Consider the following 20,640-nt stretch of genomic DNA (forward strand, 5'->3'; position numbering starts at 1 on the left):
GAAAAAAAAAACATGCAACAATAGAGCTATCATATCAATCAGCTGACACAAATATACAGCAGGAAGCATACCGAGCTCTGTTATGATGGGGATATTTGCTCCAGTGGTGACAGAAGTCTGCCTTACTAATCCATGGACCGGGCTGTTTTCAGGAGAGGATCTATCCATCCCTGGTGGTGTGAAGCCTAAATGGACACACAAAACACAAAGCACATCTGTTAAAGAAAAGTTCAATACTTAATCAGAGGGTACAAACAGGCATATGAGCAGAACTAATACGCTGTTGGGTCTGTTTCATCCATTCACTGCTAGAGCATGGAGTTGCTGAGTGAGATGTTACTGTATTCTTCAAAGGTCCAATATTGGTCCATATATAATAGATGTGACATACTACTCATTTTGTTTCCTTTAGATTGTGTGCGCATGGAGACGGAAACCTTTTACAAAAACACACACACACGTACACACAAAGAAAGGACTGTACAGTATAGAGCCATGAAATAGAAAATAAGTGACGCAAGATTGAATTCAAATTGAATTGACATTCCCTGCTTTCCTCAGACTGACAAGTAAGCATATTAAATCAGTGATGCTTATGCATTATACATGGGCTGTGTTTTGACATCCATCACTTACTGCTGACTAAGGCAAATGCGAGGTCATACATGTATTAAAGAAATAATGAAATTGGCAGGGATTTTTTTTCCCCCTCTCTCCTCGGGTCAGAAGGTTTCTAAAAGCATTTCTCTCAATGCCAAAGAGTGACCACACTGAAGGCCACCTCAGAACTAACTGATTGCTTCAGCTGCTGTTTTGAAAGCTGTGACCGTGCAATATTTATAAACTACACACATTATATATACATATTTCTTTTTAACAAATCAGTTCCATATACTGAAACACAGAGATACGTGTAAGGCGGGTAAGGCTTCTGTGCTTGGTGCCACCAATTAGGTTTGTGAAGAAACCAGTTGCTACAGTAACCTGAGGAATAGTCAGTAGGGTTTACTGTCAAATGTAGTGACACCAGGTCAGCCAGGCAGCACCCAGTGAGGGATATTCTCTGTGCCAGGGCCCTGTCCCTTCCAGGCGGTGCACTGAACTATGATAGGGCGCCCCTTACCTTGGGAATTAGCCTGCAAGACCCCGATGCTGTCGTCAAACTGCATGGATTTGATGTTGAGTGACGCCAAGATGCATTCTTTGTCCTGCAGTGATGCATCGTCAATATTGTTCTGATTTGCTGACAGAATGACACACATGTCGCAGAGGTTGATGTTGACAGCCCTCAGATCTGCCCGACTCAACGGTGTGCCCTTTGAGGGAGAAGTGAACGAGAGAAATTGTTATCCCCACCTATGTGATACAAGAGCTACCTGAAAATGTACCAACTTTTAAATTGCAGTGTCATGTCTCTTATGTCAGCCCCATCTCCGACAAAATACTTGTATGCAATACTAAAGTACTTCAAATTCAGAAATGTGATATTCTTACACTGAATCTTAGCCTGACCTTAATTACCTGCTTTGAGTAGCTTAAACATAACCATGAAAATGTTAATTGTCCTTTCCTTGCAGTTATTTATATTTATAAGTTATTTCTTTGTACTCACAGGTAAAATGGAGACCTTTGGAAAATTGTGAAGAGTCTCCCACTCCCGCTTCAGATACTCGAGGGAGCCGACGAACACAATGTGCTTCAGCTCATGGTAGTGAAAGTTGCTCGCTCTCAGAGGCATGACAAAGTTTCTGAGACCAATCAGTGCCGATTTCACGTCTCCAAATATGCACACAACAACATGACCGCTCAGAACAGTCATGGCTGCCTCGCTCCGGGTCTGAGAGGGAAAGAAGGATATATTCATGACATAGCCTGCCTTTTCTAGCAAATGTTTGTGCTTTCCCATCTTTCATTGCCTACTCACCCAGTAAAACATATTGCACAGTTCATGACTGCAACAGACTATGAAAGTAATTTGGAAAATGGTGTATGTGTGAGCACAAGAAATGTTTTATGTACAGGGGCCCCATATAGCAAATGACATGTCTAACACCTCATTACTGAGTGTTTAAGTGCCCTGTCAACCTCTGATGGTGCTATGTGACATGACACATCTGTCACCGGGGAGAAGTGTGTCAGGGACAAATGATGTGAGCCGAGTAAAGAAGCAGAACCCACCAGGATGACCTTCTCGATGTCTCTGGGCGGGCACCAGTGAAACATCCCCGTGGAGTCGTATCTCTTCACGTTCTCGTCCATGCTCTCAATCTGCTCGTTCCCCGGGATGAGGAGCGGATCGTGTCTAATCAAACAAGAAGATGGGAGGGAGGGAATGAAAGAACATCACCGACACACTGGAAGCGTGGATTAAACAAACTACTTCTTGGCATTTGACTGATTGATATGCTTTTAAATACATTTTGAAAAGCCTGGAGACCTTAACCTGATGTTACATAGTTAAATATTGTATGTTTCTTTCTATCTGTTTACAGCCACTTTTTTGTGCTGTTGCCTGTCTTAAAAAATAAAATAAAACTTAAAAGGAAATTTGTTTTATGTAATTATAAGTTGTGATAACAAAATTGCAAAACTGATACACAGCGCAATAAACTGAGATAAAGAAATGATGACGACTAAATAAAGTTTTGACAAATTCAACTGTTTCAACTGTCAAAAACATTAATCAAAAGACCACCAAGACAGGATATTTAGTGCTCTGCAAACAAATCAGTTTACTATGAAAAAAAGGAGTAGCTTTTTCTTTCTTATTCTTTTTGCTCATCCCTGTCTGAGGCCATCTGCAGAAATGCCAACAAAACTGCCATGTCATCAAGCAGAGTGACATCACCAGCGGCAGCCAGGCGGAAGGAGATGGCAGCAACACACTGCGTTGACTGGCACGAGCACGGAGATGCAATTACGCCCCCTTACTGCATACAGCTTTTGACGTAGTGTGCTGCGCAGTAAAAGCTTTAACAGACCAGACTTTAAATATTTCAACAATTTGCCCAATCATATTTGCTTTTCAAAGTGAAGGGTATTAATGTTTAAACAGAGCATCACATCCACGTAAACTAATTTCACTGAGCGCAGTGGTGAGCTTCATCCTCCACAACACTGACCACTAATGCAACACACAAAGTGCAACACTCTGGTTCTGGTCAGAAAGATATGATCTCTTGACAGTGTTCCAAGAGATATATTCAAATATAAATATACAGTAATTCATACAACATATGTGCATGTGTGTGTATGTATATATACATACACACACACAATAGTACCAAATACATCAAACAGAATTTAAAAAAAATATAATGCATGTTCTATTATCTAAAATAACTCCAGTATTTTTCAAAAGGTGACAATTTTCTTTTAAGCTTGAACTTTTTAGCTATTATCTCCACATATAAGTCAACGGTTTTATTTGAGGCATTTACATTTACCCAGCTTTTGGCTCAAAAATGTAGTTCCCTGCTGTCATAAAGTACAGTTCCTGCAGTTCTTTTGTAACCAATTTAAGGCATTTCCTATTAATTAATTTTCTAATCTATCTATCACTGTTCAGGGGCTGCAGCCTGTCCCAGCATGCTTTATGAGAGAGACAGAATATATGCTAAACAGTCTATCACAGAGTTAACACACACACACACAATACATTTACAGTTATGGGCAATTAGGACTGTGATATTCAGTGCGATGCTGATTCACATAAAAACCCTTTAAAACTTAACATAACATTTATAATTACTATTTCAAGCCCCTTGAAATCATCAGCAACCAACCAAATAACATCAAACTGAGACAACATGACGGACTGCTGAAGGAAACCAACTCAGATAAAAGAAGAACAAAGAAACTGCGTGAAGAAAAGCTGATGTGCTTGAACACCACCAACAATGTTATCTATGAAGGCCATGTGCTGTCCAGCATAATTCCAATTTGTCCTAAATGGACTTTGTCAGATCAGATCAGAGCTGAAGATGTTATCTTCTGAAATTCAGGCAGAAGGCTTCAGTCTCTGTCCAAAACCTCATAAATACTTCAAATTGTCTCCCCCGTAAGAAGAGCATGTGTTTAATCCACGTGAATACTTTAGAAGAATGCTACTCTAAGTAAGATGTTAAGTATGCATCAAAGTGTCAGCTGAAACTACCATCCCTCAGGCTCCAGGAGACTAAAGCCAAAAAAGCCTGCCTTGGGCTTATACACCCGTAGGCTAGACCTGGTTGTCCTTTCAAGGAAGGAAGTAGCTGGAGAAGGAAATGTCATTTCTGCCACTTCCCTACCTCCCTGAATCTCATCTGTCTCCGCTGTTCTAATTTGAGAGGACACAGTGTGTGCGTACATTAAATTCTGTTGGTGAAAGTACGTAAAATATCGTTTGAAAAGTACAAAATCTGAAATACTGCTGGAAAGACTCTGAAATCTTATTTGTAGTCTTTGATTTATTTGTTGTTATTTTTTTGTCTTTTGTTTTGTCAGACCAAAACCCATACAAAATATCATATTTCAGAATCTGGAACCAGAAAATGTTTGTCATTTTTGCTTGATAAATTATGCTGTTAATAAATCACATGTAAATCAACAAATAGATAAATTCAGCACGATTTGTCCATGACAGTCGTCTTCCATAACTCCTCTTGTGCTCTACATCATCAGCTTGTGCCTGAGTCTTAAATTCAAGTTCTGATAAGAGTGAGAGCATTTAGTGGTTTTACACCTCGGCTAAATATTTCATCAGAAGTCGAATGTTTCACCGCTCCCTCAGTGGAGCTCCTGTCATTTCAGTTTGTCCTTGTGGAGATGACTGGTGAGGCAGAGCTCTGCCAGGATAGCTATCGCTCACTGTCAGCCATGACGGCCTGTCACTGTCCTGCACTGCCAGTTGCCTCAACAGTGCTGTAGCAGACATGACGTGTATGTCATGGCGCTGACTGATGTGACCGAACGCGTTGTGACATCCCACAATTAGATGTGTCTTATGACCCATCAAGGAGCCTGTGGAAATGGTGTTAATTTCAGCGAGGTCGTCATTGCCGAGTTCCAGACAGGACGTGTTAGTTTGCTGATACATCTGGAAACAGGAGACAGCTTTGCTTCTGCACAGCTGATTGCCTTCCTCTTTTTGTGCGGTTCGTTTCATTACGCCGAGCAGAGGCGACTGTGAGTGTCATTTCTGTAAGCGTACTTCTAAAAAATCCAGAATGATCAGCAGCATAATTCACTACTTTAGTAGTAAGATGACATGTTTGACAAGACTTCACACGTCACGACTGCGAAACATAAAGCCAGGTGTCTTCTAGAGGAGCATACTGACGGCTGAGAGAGACATAAAGTAGAAGCTAAACATGCATATTATGTAAATTTTCTATTTCAGCATCACTGCACTGGCTGACTGTAACAGTGCACCGGCAGTGAGGACAGGCAGAGTCTTTGAAAATCCTCCCCATCATGCAAACTGACAAAGGCTTGCTCTTCAAAACCCACAGCCAATCTGTTGATCATTACTTATTTACAAAGGCCTTGAGGCCGCAGGTCCTGTAAAAACACTTTTGATATAGTATACACCAAGATGTTTTTTTCTCCGCTTGTTGCAATGAAGTATCCCTTAGGCTACCACAGCGAATCCCTCTCCAGTGTGTCTGCTGCCTACACGCTGGATGAAATAACACATCCACCTGTAATGCAGTGTGTATTAGCATGACAAGTAGATGGATTGGTTTGGTGGGCTGATATTTAGCTGGTGGCTATAGCATTAGAAAAGCCTGGTTTTGTTACCCAAGAGTCTGGAAATCACCTGGAGCAATTCAACTTTGACACTACTTTGAACCAAATCAAACAATCAAACAAGAGCAAACGCCCACCTTAAAAAAACAGAGGCCATAGATCAAGGGGAAAATGCTAAATTATGTGAAAAGCACCCCTTTTAGATATAATACCAATTCATTTTGTAACCATTCTACTACTGCTGATCTGATATGTCATAGTACCAAACAGTACAGACATTTGTGGATTTAATTCTAAATGTCAAATGAATAGCGGCCATTAGCAATGGGAACCTAAAGTCATCTGTCAGCTTTAATTCAATTTCATCTGTGCAATTCTACTTTGCATACATCAGGGTGCAGGACATCCCTATTGCCCTGCTTCCTTATAACATGGCACTTAATGACAATGACTATTACTATTATCATCCCCGTAATGGCCTCTTGTTGAATAACAGTGTTATCTTCAGTCAAAATCAATAAGCATCGATTTAATTTTACGGGACAAGATAAAAGCAAGGTAGCATTTAAATTCGCCTTTCATTGTGATGATACATATCATCTGTGGCCTTACGTGCTGAAAAGCGCTCAGAGGGATCCGACAATAGATGAATAGCCTTGGGCGATCTATCCTTTAGAGTCTCTCTGACTAGCTGGTGCTGTCATTAGTGCCAGGCCTGCTTTAGAGCTGTAGACTGTGGTTGTCACTCGAAACCTTCTGCGACTCTGATATGTTTTGCCACGAAAACAAAAGCACACAAACATCAAACAAGACGCTTTCCATAATACAGATTCTTGAGCCCGACCAGCACTGAATTTTTGGTGTTGATGTCATATTTGTATCTGTTGACAGGTATTTTCTTTTAATTTAAACATAGAAGCATTTTAAACACATAACCATTTTTTACTTTTAAAATTGCACTTATCAATATTTACGTATTAACAATAGATTGAACGGCTATGTGTAATGTGAAAGTGTGTACTCATAGTGATGAACCAACAGGAATTATTGCCTAACTGCATCTCCCCGCTGCCCTATGCAGCATTTTGGTCTCTTTAAACTGATTGTTTCAGTTTCAGGATCAGCAACTTAACAGTTTTGGTTCACTCTCACAGCAGCTGATAGATCAACTGTATATTGCCTGCTCACCACCAAACGGCAGAAAGACGAAATGAGTAGTTAGTGAACATGATGGATGGCATTTCGCAGTTTAGAGTGAGATATTTCCCTCAGGAAGTGGTGGAGACCAAAGATATTGGATTTACATTTGCTGGGTAACAGAAACATCACTCATAATGTATGCTAATGATATGTATGCATGAGCAACTGTTTGTTAACACATTCAATAATATCAATGTTGTGTTTACAGCTTGTTGCTGCCCTCACGTGACCAAAAAATGATTTGATGCAGGTTTAACTTACTGGTTATGCAAGAACATACTGTGGGGCACATTTTACAGCTTAATAATAAACTTCTTATCGCTCAGTGGCAAACAAATTTTGAGGATTAGAAAAATGAATATGTATTTACTCAACAAACAATAAAACGAAGCAGACACCCCATCATTGTTGTCCTACCTCATTATCTTTGGTGAAGAGTTTGGAGAATTTCTCATTCCTCCGTTACGTTGCTTTTTTTTAGGCGATAACGCTGATTGTTGGTCCTCTTCAACTGCAACAAAAGGCAACGGTATGAGGGAGTGAACTATCACAATACACGCAAAAATCCAAACATCAGTGACAGCAGAAGAAAAACACAGCACAATTCAAGGTCAGTGCATAAAGAGATAATACAGTTACAGACACGGAGTGGAAAGAGAGGTTGAGTGAAACAAGATGAAGGGGACAGGAAACTTGAGCTAGTGTGCAACAGAAAACAGTCCAGTGTTTGCACGATGACAACAGGATACATTAGCACAGCATTTGCATGATTGTGTATGAAGATGCAAACATGCAATAGTGCCATCATCAACCATCATGCCAACTGCTAATGTCTAATCTGTGAGTTTATAATCGCTGCACTCTAATCCAGAGAACTGATGTGATCCAAATGTCATCAAGTGTATAATTCAGATAACACAGTACCACAACTACATCAAATACTTTCATATTTGAATCCCTTGTTAGTACACATTTCCTCAGACTGAGACTCTTTTTTTTTTGGCCATGCTAATTACTCACGTTCTAACTTAATTGAGGCAATAACCTACAAACATCAAACATCCCACATTATAAATAAGGTTGCTTTTATGCCAATACTGAATCCAGTCTGGATTGCTGGTCTTTCCTCATCTCGGGAGTGATGCCATTGGCTCACATAATTAGCTTGGTCCTTGTGCCAGAGTGATTTATGTACAGCTGAGATGCCCCTTGGACATTGTCTTTATCACCACACGAATCTGCATAGAGCTCTTCATAGAGAGGCGAATTACAAGTTTTACCCTCGAGTAAAGTAATCAGGAAAATATTTTCACGAGCTAATATCACAGTTGAAGGAAACGACTCTGCTCTCTGGCAGTTGCTGGTAAAATAAACACAAGCAGCAAGAAATGTGTTTTTCGCTAATTGCATTTTAACACTCTTTGTTTATAGTCAGAATAGCTTGTTACGGGTCGTGGAAAATACTCTTTTAAAGGTGGTTCTAGCTGTCATTAAGGTTTTTTTCCCCCCTTAGCTAAGAAAGTAGAAGTGGAGTTACTACCAAAATTAATGAAGACTCAAAAATCATGCTCCTCTGCAGATGTACGCAGGATTTCAAGCATGACTAGCGTGTCCAAGAGTGACACCATAATGGAAAATGCTGGAGTACGGGGGGCTTCAGTGGAGCGGGATTCTCCAACATACTGGCCCTTCACATCTTGCTTGGCCTGTTCAATATTTAATGTTTCACAGCTGACAGCTGCACACACTGGGTCATTAGTAAGGAATGCTGCACATGCAACCACTCCAGCCTGGCAAGCACATGCTTTGGTTGTGCTGTTGTTGAGTTCAGACTTGCCAAACACGCCAAGCGCAGGGGGGGTGGGAGCGGGTGGGGGCCCTTACGATGCCTGTGACTGAGTGTGGCATTATTGGAGTGACTGGGGTGGTATCTGTATTTCACCGGAAGGCTACGTGCCCGCTGGAGTTGTCTGGTCTCTTCTGCCACCCCTGGTTGCTGCCCCACCTGGCCCAGGTCCCCGGAGCCCATGAAGCTCAGTCTCAGAGCAGAGGGCTCAGCAGGGGACAGTAGGCTTCCTTTGCGGTTGTTTACTAGTGGGACCGACAGAGCAGCCACTCCTGTACGGGGCCTCCTACAGACCTCGCTGGCTGAAGTGTGGTTCAGGTTAACTGATTTGTATTGGTAAATCGACGACTGGATTAGAGGGCCATCATTTACTGGTAAATGAAGAGGAGTCAAAATTAGGATCTGTTTAATACAACTGGATTTTTTGCTTTTTCTTTTTTTTTTCTTTGCTTTTTAAAGGGCCACTTCACCTAAATCACAAGAAGTATCTAGTCAGCTTGTTAGCTGTGATTTTATGAACAGAAGTTTTGAGGTAGTGGTGTGAGCTTTCTATCTACTCAGTGCAATAAAAATTAGCTTTGAACTGCGTCTTGATCTTGTGATTTGTCTCAGTAATCCTCAGGTCATCAGTTCTCACTGAAACTACTTTCTGCTGGAGAAACAGTCAAGGAAATCTGTTCACAGTATATTCTGTAGATTATCCAGACTAAATAGGATACTGTGTTTGAAAGACATGCTTTTGATTTTTTGTATTATATCAGATTTTCTTGATGCTGTGAGCACCACAAACAAGAGTTCAGTGTGCTGGGTGGAGGTGGAAAATCTCACATACCGACATTTCAAAGCATGGGTGTATAAACCTGAGACAATTAGCTTGTTTAGATACTACCAGGGGTAAGATATAACATGCTTGCTTTGTGAGTTGGGTGAAGTGACCCTTTAAGCTTTCAACATTAACTACAAGATGAGATTTGAACTGAACTGACTTCAATAAGACCTGCAGTGTGTATGTTAATAAAACATCTTGTGACTTTTATCATAATTAAAGCACAATCATTGGTTTTTGGAGGTAATCCTTTCTGGCACAAGAATGCTAATAGCTGAATAATTAAAAAACCTCATTTTTATTAAATACCACTTAACTGCTAGGTGTAGCCACCAATGAAAAGTTGGACCTGACATTCACTCAGATATTTATAATAAACATGAATTAATAAATATGCTTTCAGGTGTTCCGGCGATTGTTATGCCATAAGAACAAGGAGGCGACAATGTGAATTAACCACAACTAGCTGCTGTACTCGGTTTATGCCTGATGAGGGAGGAGTGAGTCAGTATCCGCATTACCGTTCGAAATATGAAAGCTTACAGCTCCACTAGAGGTAAAGCTGGTTAAGATAACATAATAAAATAGACAAAAGGAAGCAGAGAAAAAGTGTTCCCCTTACTCCATACATGGCCAGGAGCTAAAAGTAGAGAATAGAGATGATTATTTCAACAGTCAGCTGTCTAGCAGATTATCCTCTCTGCTCCAAACCTCCACTATTCATCTGCCCTGTGTCAAACATGCACAGCACTTCTCCAGAACAACATGTTGTGGCAGATTTGCTGCCTATCACAGATCCTGTTAAAGTGGACAGCCCACATGGTTCACACACACACACACACACACACACACACGAGTACTGAGAAAATATTTGACTCTTTTTTTAATGCCTCCTGTCTGAATTTTTGCATAAATTTACTTCAAATGTTGTATTTTCATCTGTGCACCAGATTAATTCCTCCCCTTGCACAGTGAAACTGTAGCACCATCTACTGCTGAGCTGTACCTGATTCCCAAGTCTGACCACTCAGAAAGAATTTTCCAAATATTTTGCCTACAAAATATAATGATGCATGATGATCGACTGGACTTAACAATGAGTAGCAAACAGTGACATGCAGCAGGTTAGAGACAGTTCAAGTGGTAATAGCTGACACAATGTGGAAGGGTTAGAAAAAAAATCACAAGGGAGAGAGGGGGGAGGATGGAAATCAAAACTTACTTGATTTGATATATCCATTATAGCTATTTTTAGCTGAGGAAAGTACAGAGACAGATGAGAGGTTACAGGTTGTAATGAAAGCAAATTATAAATGACAACTGGTAAATGAAGGCTGAGAGATTTCTCTTTAAGGCACTTTAGTGAAAGAGCCGTGCCTGAAGACAACATGGACAAAGCAATGAGAAATAAAACAAAGGGTCAGTTGCAAACATGATTTTCAGCCACGTGGTGAGTAAGCTTTAACAGTGGATCATAATCAGTGTTTGGAGGGAGTCACCTGCTGAATATGAACACTCTTCTTCTTTGACGTGTTACAGTAAGCTTTGACTTGGTGATTTGCAAATCAAAAGACATTCAGAGGTAAACCTTGGCTAAATCTGGTTAGAGAGGCTTTGGTCTGCATGACTGGTTAATCTGCTGATTCATTTCACAACTAAATGGTAAATCATCAATTCAAATCCCCAAAATGATCAATTTAATTTTACATAAGACAAAGACAAACATAAACAGTATTTTTGTTTGAAAAAGTAAATGGTTTATCAAAATAGTTCTGTCATGTAGTCGGCTAATCATTTTAGGTCTATCAGGATTATGAGTATGTACTGTTGTATTAGCAGCATTAAAAAAAAAAATCATGTCAGGGTAATTCAGGTCCTTTCTACATGCACACAATGAAAACTGCTGTTTAATCCTGAAGTGAAAAATGTATACCAAATTTAGCCTGTTTTTTGTCTAGATGTCCTTTGAGATGGAAATCACCTATTCATTATTATGTAGACCTGAATTAACAGTCAGGAGGTGTGAACGTACCAAGACTTACAATATGAGAACTGTTCTTAAATCAGTAGTGTTGCGTTTAATTTTTCCTCCTCTTTTCCCATAAGCTGTTTCCCATTCCTCTGCACTGCCTGATACTACCTGCACGGATACATGAAACTTTCTGCGAGTCACTTTTTGGAGCCGTGAGTCCCACACATGCTCATTAGTACCTTATTTCAACCCCTTGCTTATAATAAAGGTCATGCATTGAGCTTAAGGCAGGACAGTGACAGCAATGTTCAAACAGGGACCTTGCTGGTCCTGGCATCTGTCGCCTGCAATCGAAGGGCGCGAGCAGAGTCACAGGACTAACAGGCTAGCATCTGTCCCACAACGAGAGAGGAGGAGAGGGGCGGGGGCACTCGGCTGCCTGGTGGTTAGGAACTGTCAGGCTGAGTTTCATGACAACCGGTAGCACTCCAAAAATGAAAATGCAAACATAATTTCCATGTCAGGCCGTATAAGGCCTCGCTCGGCGCATCTCCCGCACCGTGTCGACAGCAGCTCCGGAGCTCTGCTTGAGTTTAGCTAGCCAGGCAACGCTCACAGCACACAAACCTGGAAGACATGTTGAGGGGTGGAAATGCCCAGAGATGTTCAACTGTACACAGAGCGGTCTTTGATCAAGAAACATTCACTAAAACTGTGTGACAGTCAACAGTGTTTTCCAGCAAATTGTATCAGCGCTCTGCAAGCCCAAGACACATTCTTCATGCCGTCTGCGATACATCACCTCAATTTAACATCCCCTCAGCGTAAAAAGGGAATCATTCTTGAATATAAAAATTCATATGCAGCTCAATTATTCAATAAACACTATTGCACTATGCAGCACTATTCTATTGTTTTTTTTTTATTATTATTATTATTCCTGTTGCAATCTAATCCAATCCACTTACTACAATTCAATCAATACCATGAGACTAAAAACGTGAAGCTAGAAACCCTGGGCTTCCCTGTTGGCAATGAATGGCGCACTGGTTTATGTACCAAATATGTTTTGGAGATTTTACCCTCAGTGGTGGTTCAAGCCTTTAGATCTTAATTTAATAAAACCACTACATTAACCTCAATATGTACTACTACCCCCAGAAAATCCCCTCAGGTACCTTCAAAACGGCCCTTTTTTAATTAATTGTCAGTGGCGTTTACGCATATATATCTCAAACCCTATCCCGTTCACCCATTTCTGGAGGGTACAGCAGGGAAAGATCCAGATTAAGTGAATGCTATTTGGGTTATTCTTGAAATGAAGTTACCCTCTCCAGTGACATCATGATGGCGCTTGTACACTGCTATGAAAACAAATAATTGGAAGAAATGCATGCAAATTCTCCACCAGGATTCCCATGTTTGAGTGTGCATCGAGAAATCTGTGGCTTGGATGCACAGCTGTACATTTTTCATGGCCTCTGCTTCAATTTCTTAGAAATGTTGGCGAGGTCGCTGGAGGGGGGAAGCACGCTATTATTTTTTTTTCAGGGGAGAATTAGTTTTCACACTCTGCAAAAAAAATAAAATAAATAAATAAATAAGTAAATTATCTTTAGTGACCGTTCTAATTTAAGCTACAGATCAATTTGAATGCACATTCTCTGACAAAACACCAGCAAAACAGTATACTGGCATGCTTCACAACAATGAGAAAATCAACTCCAAAAGTAGAAATACAGACAAAGCAACATCCATATCCATGACAGCGACGACACAGCTGCTAGAGCTAGACAGCACACACGCTAAAGACACACTGCACGGTTAACACAGTGCCTGTTACGAACACTGAAGAGCACATGTCATGGCGACAACTTACAGGCACGTAAAGTGGCTGAGCAATCATTAACAGAGACAGCAGAGAGTGGGATGTCGCGTTGAGGGGAGTCCATGTTACAACGCACATTAACTGGCATGCAAGAGCAGCCCCGCTCTGAGCGGCCGCAATCAAAACAACATGCCAGTCTCATTTTCTTGTAGGCGGCCGTCTTGGCTACAGTCACGGGTTCAGACGAGAGGAGAGGAAGAGCAGGTTAATGTTGAGGGTCGTTCTGGAGGAAGAGTGGACAAAGGCAAGACAGGGCACAGAGGAAGGCTGCTGCTGGGATGCACAAGATAAACTCGACAGCGTGCAAATGTCAGATTTGGAAATTTTTTTTTTTCCACATATGCAGCACATTCAGTTTGAGTTATTTCTGGGATGAGTGGGGGGAAATATCAGAAGGTCCTAAAGTCATATGGTTTTGGAGTAAAAATGTGACATGAGTCGGGGAGGACGGGGAAGGTCGTGAACTTTTAAGCAGCAGACGAAATAATAATTTCCATTAATTCTCTCTTGACTTCCTGACTCCACCGTTCGCCTCAAAATGACCCCTACAAGTTTACTGTATGTATATGACGGGACATGATATGAGCATGCATTATAGTTTTACAGCTTTAAAATTTGTGTTGGTTTCTAATTCCGGCTGAGAATTGAAAATCTAAGGCATGGTGGGAAGAAATTCTTCAACAAAAGGTCAAAGTAAATGTGATGATGTCTCACATAAAACAGTTTTCTGGCCTTAGGCTGATTTCAACTTCAAGTTACTTGTCAAGCAACACATACTGTACAACAGATTCACTATTTTTCTCAAAATATTATGTGAAGTGAATCGTTCTGGGGGGTATATGTCAGATAATTTATTCCTTTAATCAAAACAGTTCAAATGAAATATTCCCCATTTTTCATCCTGGTGGCTTCCTACGCTATATGCTATTCTTGCAGGCATTTTTTTTTTTTGAAGGACTGTGGGGACATCTGGTGGTAATCTTGAGTATTACAGACTATTTTTTTTGCTATTTTACAAATAAAACAAGAAATGTGGTTAATAATTTTGCCTGTTCAGCTGTTTATCCTTCCTCTGGGTCTTATTACAAATTTTATATTATTTATTATTGTATTTATTATTTATATCAATAACAGAATAATTCAGTTTAAGTTTATTCTCATTTTTTGTTGAATGTTTTCCTCACTCATTTTGAAAGCAGCGTGCACATGACAACAGGGTGAGGGGGGTTTCCAGGCAGCATCAACCATCATACATGCAACATTTACAGTAACATTCAAACAGATTTCTATAATCAGGGGTAGCAGGCTGTGTTTTTTTTTTGTTTTTTTTTGTTTTGTTTTGTTTTTAAAATAGTAGTGGGGAAATGAATCCACATTACTCACAATATATCACTATAAGGTGATTTTTTTTAAGGAAAGTGTGTCAAGTTCCCAAGCAGCAAGAAGAGAATACATCAAATGTTAAGATTAGCCGTTAGCTGTACTGGTTAAGACAAGACAAAGTGTTTTAAGTCCAAGTGAAAGAGCAACAAAGTGACGCATTATGTTTTTAAAGTCTAGGAACACACTGGTACCTGTGGTGTTAACTGTCTTTCTGAATACCTGTTAACATCACAAAGTTATCAATCACCTGTCACAGCCCAGGCAGCTATTTCTACAAAAGTAAACATGGCAAACATCCACACTGGCGAACAGACGAAAATGCACATTTAGACTGTATTCACAGGTGCTTTGAGAGGAGTTAATTACCTTCATTTCTCACTTCTCTACAGCAAGTGGGAATCATATGGGAAAGGGAATATGCTATCAATGCTAAGCAATTCCCTCTGTTCTCTGATGTGAACACAAGTGCTGTCTGCCTGAGCAAAAAATTAAAAATGCTTAATGAAACAGTTCACCCAAGTCCTACCGCTGAAAAGCTGTTTTGTAAATTGGCTGAACTGACTCATTAATGCAGGCAGGTATTTATGTTAGACAGAGGCCTAAATGTAGTTATACCAGGGAAACTTGGAGTGCACCTGTTTGTTTTGGCTGCCAAGAGAAATCCGATGACTTCATGCACAAGTTACAAGGTTTCAAGAAATGAATAATCAATGCGGGATCTAAGTGGTTTGGACACGTCTATGTAGGACATGCGCCACCACACCACTAGACTGATGTTAACTCGGTGCTGTTTCACTTTAGGTCTGTGAAAAGTGTTAATGACGTCAAACAAAATTTTTCAATGTTTTTATATCCAGTCACTTACATTTCTTGCATCCACATTTCTTTATCCTTTTGGGATCAGTAATGTCGTCGTGGCAGGCTTTACAGTAAAACAGAGCCCTATGGGAGAAAAACGAGAATCCCACGTAAGCCACCTCACCTACATGGCTGAGCAGTTGGTTACGACATACTGAAATAAAGAGACATTTTGTCTTCAGCAGGTCTATGATGAGCAGCTCCAGTTTCAGTTTTTAGCAAAGGTTTTTGACACCGACAGATGAAACTTTAAAATGAGATGCACAGAGATGCATTTAATCATGAAGAATGAGGCTGTTTACACAAATTTAATCCCTGGTTTAACAAGTACTTTTTAAATGTGTCAAAAAACGCACGAGCATTCCTTCAGAAGGACAGTATTAATGTTAAATGATGTTTTTACAAGTTTGATCATTAGACCCGACAGTGGGTATCCGGCTGTGCTAACCCCTATGACTGGTTACGGCAAAATTCTGACAGAAGTACACTGTATGTACAGCCATAAAGCGGCATGAACGGCATGACTTTACTGCTAGTCATCGTTTAACCTCAGGTGCTATTCATTACCTCTTTACTTCTTTGGCATCACTGGCAATGAAGAAGCCCAAAGTGCCCTCCTGCATTTTCACGTGGTTTCCAGGATTTATCAGAGTGCTGCAAGGATTTATTGACAAAAAAATGTCACAGTGGAAAGTTATAGCAGCATTTGCAGGGCTTTGCACTAATCACTGGCGGTAGCACATGTTGGCAGGATTAGTTTTTTGTGACTCATTTGGCAGGATAGCCTCTGTTTATTAAATTAAGTTGATGAAAGCTGATAGCAGTGACACTTCAAATGGTACAAAACGAGCATTAGTGCATTGGAGAAACCATTTAAACAAAGATTCAGCTGTGCTTAAAGAAACCAACACCTCTACCCCATTAATTTGTCAGGATGTTATCAGAGATGCCTGTGACGTCTATGAACAAACCAATTTAGACACCAGTTTAGCACATTTTGTAGGGCAATTTGTGTGTGCAGTCAAACAGAGAAGCTGATTCAAAGTGCCTTCATCAGCAAATACTGACAGCAAACATACCTGCGCATTTAAGTTTTTGCATGCATGAATTTTAATGACTTCAACAGCACATCCACTTACCTGCTTTCCCTTTGATTTGACTTGTACTCTATAGCTATCAGCAGTAGCTTTAGCTTCACATAGCAGAGCCTGCAGAAGAGAATAACAGTTTAATGAGATGTCACACGCGTGAAACATTTGTAATTTCCTGACAATCATCTTAGCCTTGAGGGGCACTTTTTTACTTTGCCTGATTTTTATTTTTAAAGCCTGAACACCTCTTTCTGTGCGTAATGTAACCTTGTCTTTTTTAAAATCATCTTGGTTTCTCTGAGTCTTAAACTAACTAATTCCAAGAGTTGAAAATTTATTGTAATGATAATATTTAAAAATTAAAATTCAAAAGAAACAAAAGTAGAATGGGAGTAGGGAGGCCACAAAGTGGCAATGGTTCCTTATTTTCATCTCAAAGTCATGATTATCAACCAATGCTAATTACCACAAACTGTAAATTTCTTTAATCCATGGACAAAGTCACAAAGGACAACTGAAAATTCAAAAAAAGTCCATATTTCAATGTACTTACTCGCAAATTACAGGGAAGGACAGGCCCACAAATGCACTCGACAGGTACTCAGTGTACATCTCATTGGCTACTCCTTCCAGGTAATATTTCTGCCACGTGTCTTCCTCAATCTACAACAAAGATTTATCACAGAAAGCTTGTTTTGTTACCAAAAGTGTGAATGTGAAAAAGTAAAAACACTAAACACTACTTTAATTTAATTTTTTTCTCTTTTCCAATTTATCCCCACCCACTCACCAGATGCTCCACGTGGGCCTCATCTGGGATAATCATTATCTATTCAGACTATGTTTATGGCCAATTTTTCTTTTGTATTTAATCCAGTGCATGCAGATGGATGAATCTTAGCTGTGGCTACCTTGATGAAGGACCTCATGGAGAAAAGATTGGCCAGCATGGTGGAGAGGCCCTGAGCCAGGCAGCTCTGGGCGATGAAGCCAAGCTTCAGCTCTGCGAGACAAATGGCGTCATCTCCCTCCTTCCAGGTCCAGCTCGGGATGTTCAAAAGGTGAGCCTAAAGGGAGAAAAAAAATAATGTAGCTTTACAGAAAGTTAAAGTGCAGTTAAACATGCAGAGACAAAATAATAATAATAATAAAGAATAAAATCTTTCAAAGCAAAATTCTGTCCGGCCAAACCAACCCAATACAAGGAAATGCTAAAATACAAACATCAGAAATAATGACTCATTTTTAGTCAATGACACAAGTAAAAGTGACTGATTATACCAACCTTATTGTGGTACTGCAACATTTGAGTGATTATTCTGATCTTTGGATGGTAGTTCTTGATGGAAATTACCCTGATGAAAACAGAAACACAAAATCAGAGTTTTCCTGTGTCAGAGACTTCTTTTTTCAAGCATTTATATGATATCAAGCGTTTATATCATTCGTAAAATCCTTCCAGCCCTAAGAAATCATTTTTATACTGTATACTATTAACACAATTTAAAACTGGGGCTGCTGGAAGTTTACATTTATGAAATCTGAAGCAAAAGACAAAACAGTTTCCTGTAACAGATTCATGTTTCCTCTCCTCCTGAGAGCTTGACAATTGTCCAAAAACTGAAATTGAACACCAGGAGCTTGTTGATGTTGAGAGTCTGCCACAACTCAAGTCAACTCAAGAAAAACTGGGAACTGATTACAAATGCTGGCACTTGATACCACTTAGAAGGATGGTCACTTACACTTCATGTATCGCAGTATATTGTGTCTGGATTTCCAAATGCCTGTCTCGAGGATATGCTGTTGAGTTCACCAACTGCTGCTTCATTTACACTTTTCATGCCACAGAATTGAGCATTTTTAAGGATTCCATATAATTTAAACAAATAAAAAGCTGTTCTTTTAGTAACTATTTCCTTCCCCTTAAACAGACAGCTCCCACGTCAGAAAGTGTTTGGACTCCCACATATGAGGCACTTCACAAACCCTGATACCAGTTAAAATAAGTGCAGTTTGCATATCTAAATATAATTTTATCACTTTCCTTCACTACAAAAATATGTAAATTCATCAGAAGCTTACATATTAATTATTTTATCATTTAACTTGTTACCACACAATGAAAGGCCTGTATCTTGGAGAAGCAGCTTTGGTTTACCTCATGATGTTGGATGCATCCTCAGCGTCAGGATCAGCACAGTATTTGTTGGCTAAGATCAAACAGGCGTCAGCTGATTCAATCTAGAAACAAAATCACATACAGCAAACAGATGACATTTACTGACATCAGTGAGTTACTGACATCAACTGCAACAGCAGTTTCCCTCTGAGCCAGAGAGGAAGAAGAACTATTATCAGTCAGTCACCTTCACTCTGGCCAGGTCATGCGGGTTTAGTACAGACCCTTGATAAAACTCCACCTGGGTGAAGTGCCGCTTGAACAAGGCTTCCAGCTCAAGATTAGGGGAAATACTGAGAGAGAGAGAAAAAAAAAAGAAAAACTCTTAAATCTGAGAAGAAACACTAATCTAATCCCCTCAGGAAATGTCTGTCTTTTCTTGAGCAATAAAATGAAATGAAAATTTGTTTGTTTGTTTTCTCAGGGAAACAGTTTTGTACTTACTTATGGAGAAAAACAATTTCTACATTGACATCATCCCTGTCCTTGTGTAGGAAGTCTTTTAGAAAGTTGGACACACTCTCAAGTGTTATATGACCACAGACCACGATGTGCCTGAAAACGAGGTGCAGAATAATAATGTAGTCTGAATAGAAATCAATAACAAAACACACACACACAAATCATTGTTTCATCTTCATCTTTGTGCTGAAATGAAAAGGTAATTCTGAGATGAGAGAGATGTAAGTGACATGAAAAGTAATCAGTGCTGTTGTATTTAGGGTGACTGATTCAAAATCTGCGTGGAAATAATAAAAACTATGTTACAGGAAGGACGGCTGATGTTCCTGTTCGTGATGAGGGAGGACCGACTGAGCAGGTCGGAGAGCCCTGTGGATTTCAGTATCAGATTATAAAGGATCAGAGTTTACTTAGATGGAGATTATGAAATCAGCTCACAGCATATCACAGATCATTTTTGTAAGGAGCCCAGTTTAGGTTTATGCAGATATGTTTTAAATTATTTTAAAAATGATTTCAGATCTTTACTCAGGTAAACATTTTGTCTAGTTTCACTGTACCGCAGTGATTCTTTGTGGCTTTAAAGTACAATAAATGCATCGGAAATGCTGTGTTCCATTGATTTGGAAAGGAAAACAGTTGAGGATGTTACATCTATAACATTAATGATACTGATGACAACAAGTAGACAAAGGGAGGAAGGCAGAGTAAAGAGGGAAACAGAGAAATGACGAGAGTCTATTCGGCTGGGACAGTAGCTGAAGTAGGCATTAGAAATAAATATACTTCAGTAATATGTAAGTGTAACAAGCACGAAGTAAAATCATACTGGGGTGAAAACTACAGATTTTATAAATTCTCTCAAAACCGACGAAATGTAACTACTGTGTGAACCGTTTGTGATGTTACTGTGCTGAGTAAGCCTGGCGGATAAATAAATAAGATAAATATTCAATTCTCCAGTAATGCAAAAAAAGGGACAAAAGAATGAATATCAAATTATACAAGATACACAAAAATGACTTAAAAAGCTCTAATTGTGACTTTCCCTACAAAACTTACAAAACAAAAGAAGCACAGATTTGATTTAAGAATTCTTTTTTTTTTTCCAAACCAAGTCTGACTTCTTCAAAACTCAGTGAACGACCACAAGTACCAAAAGCATGCTACAAGAAGCCATAATTTGTTTCGAGGCATCGAGC

General features: G+C 39.7%; 1 protein-coding gene and 1 long non-coding RNA gene across 11 annotated transcripts in view; one reads left to right on the plus strand and one right to left on the minus strand.

Annotated features, from left to right (window-relative positions):
* Window positions 1–1,746, plus strand: part of LOC124052224 — a 151,593-nt gene extending 149,847 nt beyond the window's left edge. The window contains exon 5 of one of the 2 annotated variants that reach the window (XR_006841970.1): window positions 1,615–1,746. This is a non-coding gene — a long non-coding RNA (uncharacterized LOC124052224). The remainder of the gene's footprint in view (window positions 1–1,614) is intronic. The other variant, XR_006841971.1, reaches the window with a different exon arrangement.
* Window positions 1–20,640, minus strand: part of LOC124052217 (calcium-activated potassium channel subunit alpha-1) — a 76,359-nt gene that overhangs the window by 9,695 nt on the left and 46,024 nt on the right. For 4 of the 9 annotated variants that reach the window (XM_046376198.1, XM_046376200.1, XM_046376199.1 and 1 more), the window contains exons 10-25: window positions 19,421–19,531; window positions 19,164–19,269; window positions 18,956–19,038; window positions 18,080–18,149; window positions 17,706–17,861; window positions 17,348–17,457; window positions 16,843–16,911; window positions 16,271–16,357; window positions 15,711–15,787; window positions 13,454–13,627; window positions 10,825–10,857; window positions 7,348–7,441; window positions 2,179–2,302; window positions 1,613–1,837; window positions 1,124–1,316; window positions 72–185 (exon numbers count right to left, since the gene is read on the minus strand). In XM_046376198.1, the coding sequence (XP_046232154.1) occupies window positions 72–185; window positions 1,124–1,316; window positions 1,613–1,837; window positions 2,179–2,302; window positions 7,348–7,441; window positions 10,825–10,857; window positions 13,454–13,627; window positions 15,711–15,787; window positions 16,271–16,357; window positions 16,843–16,911; window positions 17,348–17,457; window positions 17,706–17,861; window positions 18,080–18,149; window positions 18,956–19,038; window positions 19,164–19,269; window positions 19,421–19,531 (1,826 nt within the window). The remainder of the gene's footprint in view (window positions 1–71; window positions 186–1,123; window positions 1,317–1,612; window positions 1,838–2,178; window positions 2,303–7,347; window positions 7,442–10,824; window positions 10,858–13,453; window positions 13,628–15,710; window positions 15,788–16,270; window positions 16,358–16,842; window positions 16,912–17,347; window positions 17,458–17,705; window positions 17,862–18,079; window positions 18,150–18,955; window positions 19,039–19,163; window positions 19,270–19,420; window positions 19,532–20,640) is intronic. The other 5 variants (XM_046376206.1, XM_046376204.1, XM_046376205.1 and 2 more) reach the window with 3 other exon arrangements.

This window comes from Scatophagus argus, chromosome 21, assembly GCF_020382885.2.
Source record: "Scatophagus argus isolate fScaArg1 chromosome 21, fScaArg1.pri, whole genome shotgun sequence".
NCBI classification, from domain to species: domain Eukaryota; kingdom Metazoa; phylum Chordata; class Actinopteri; family Scatophagidae; genus Scatophagus; species Scatophagus argus.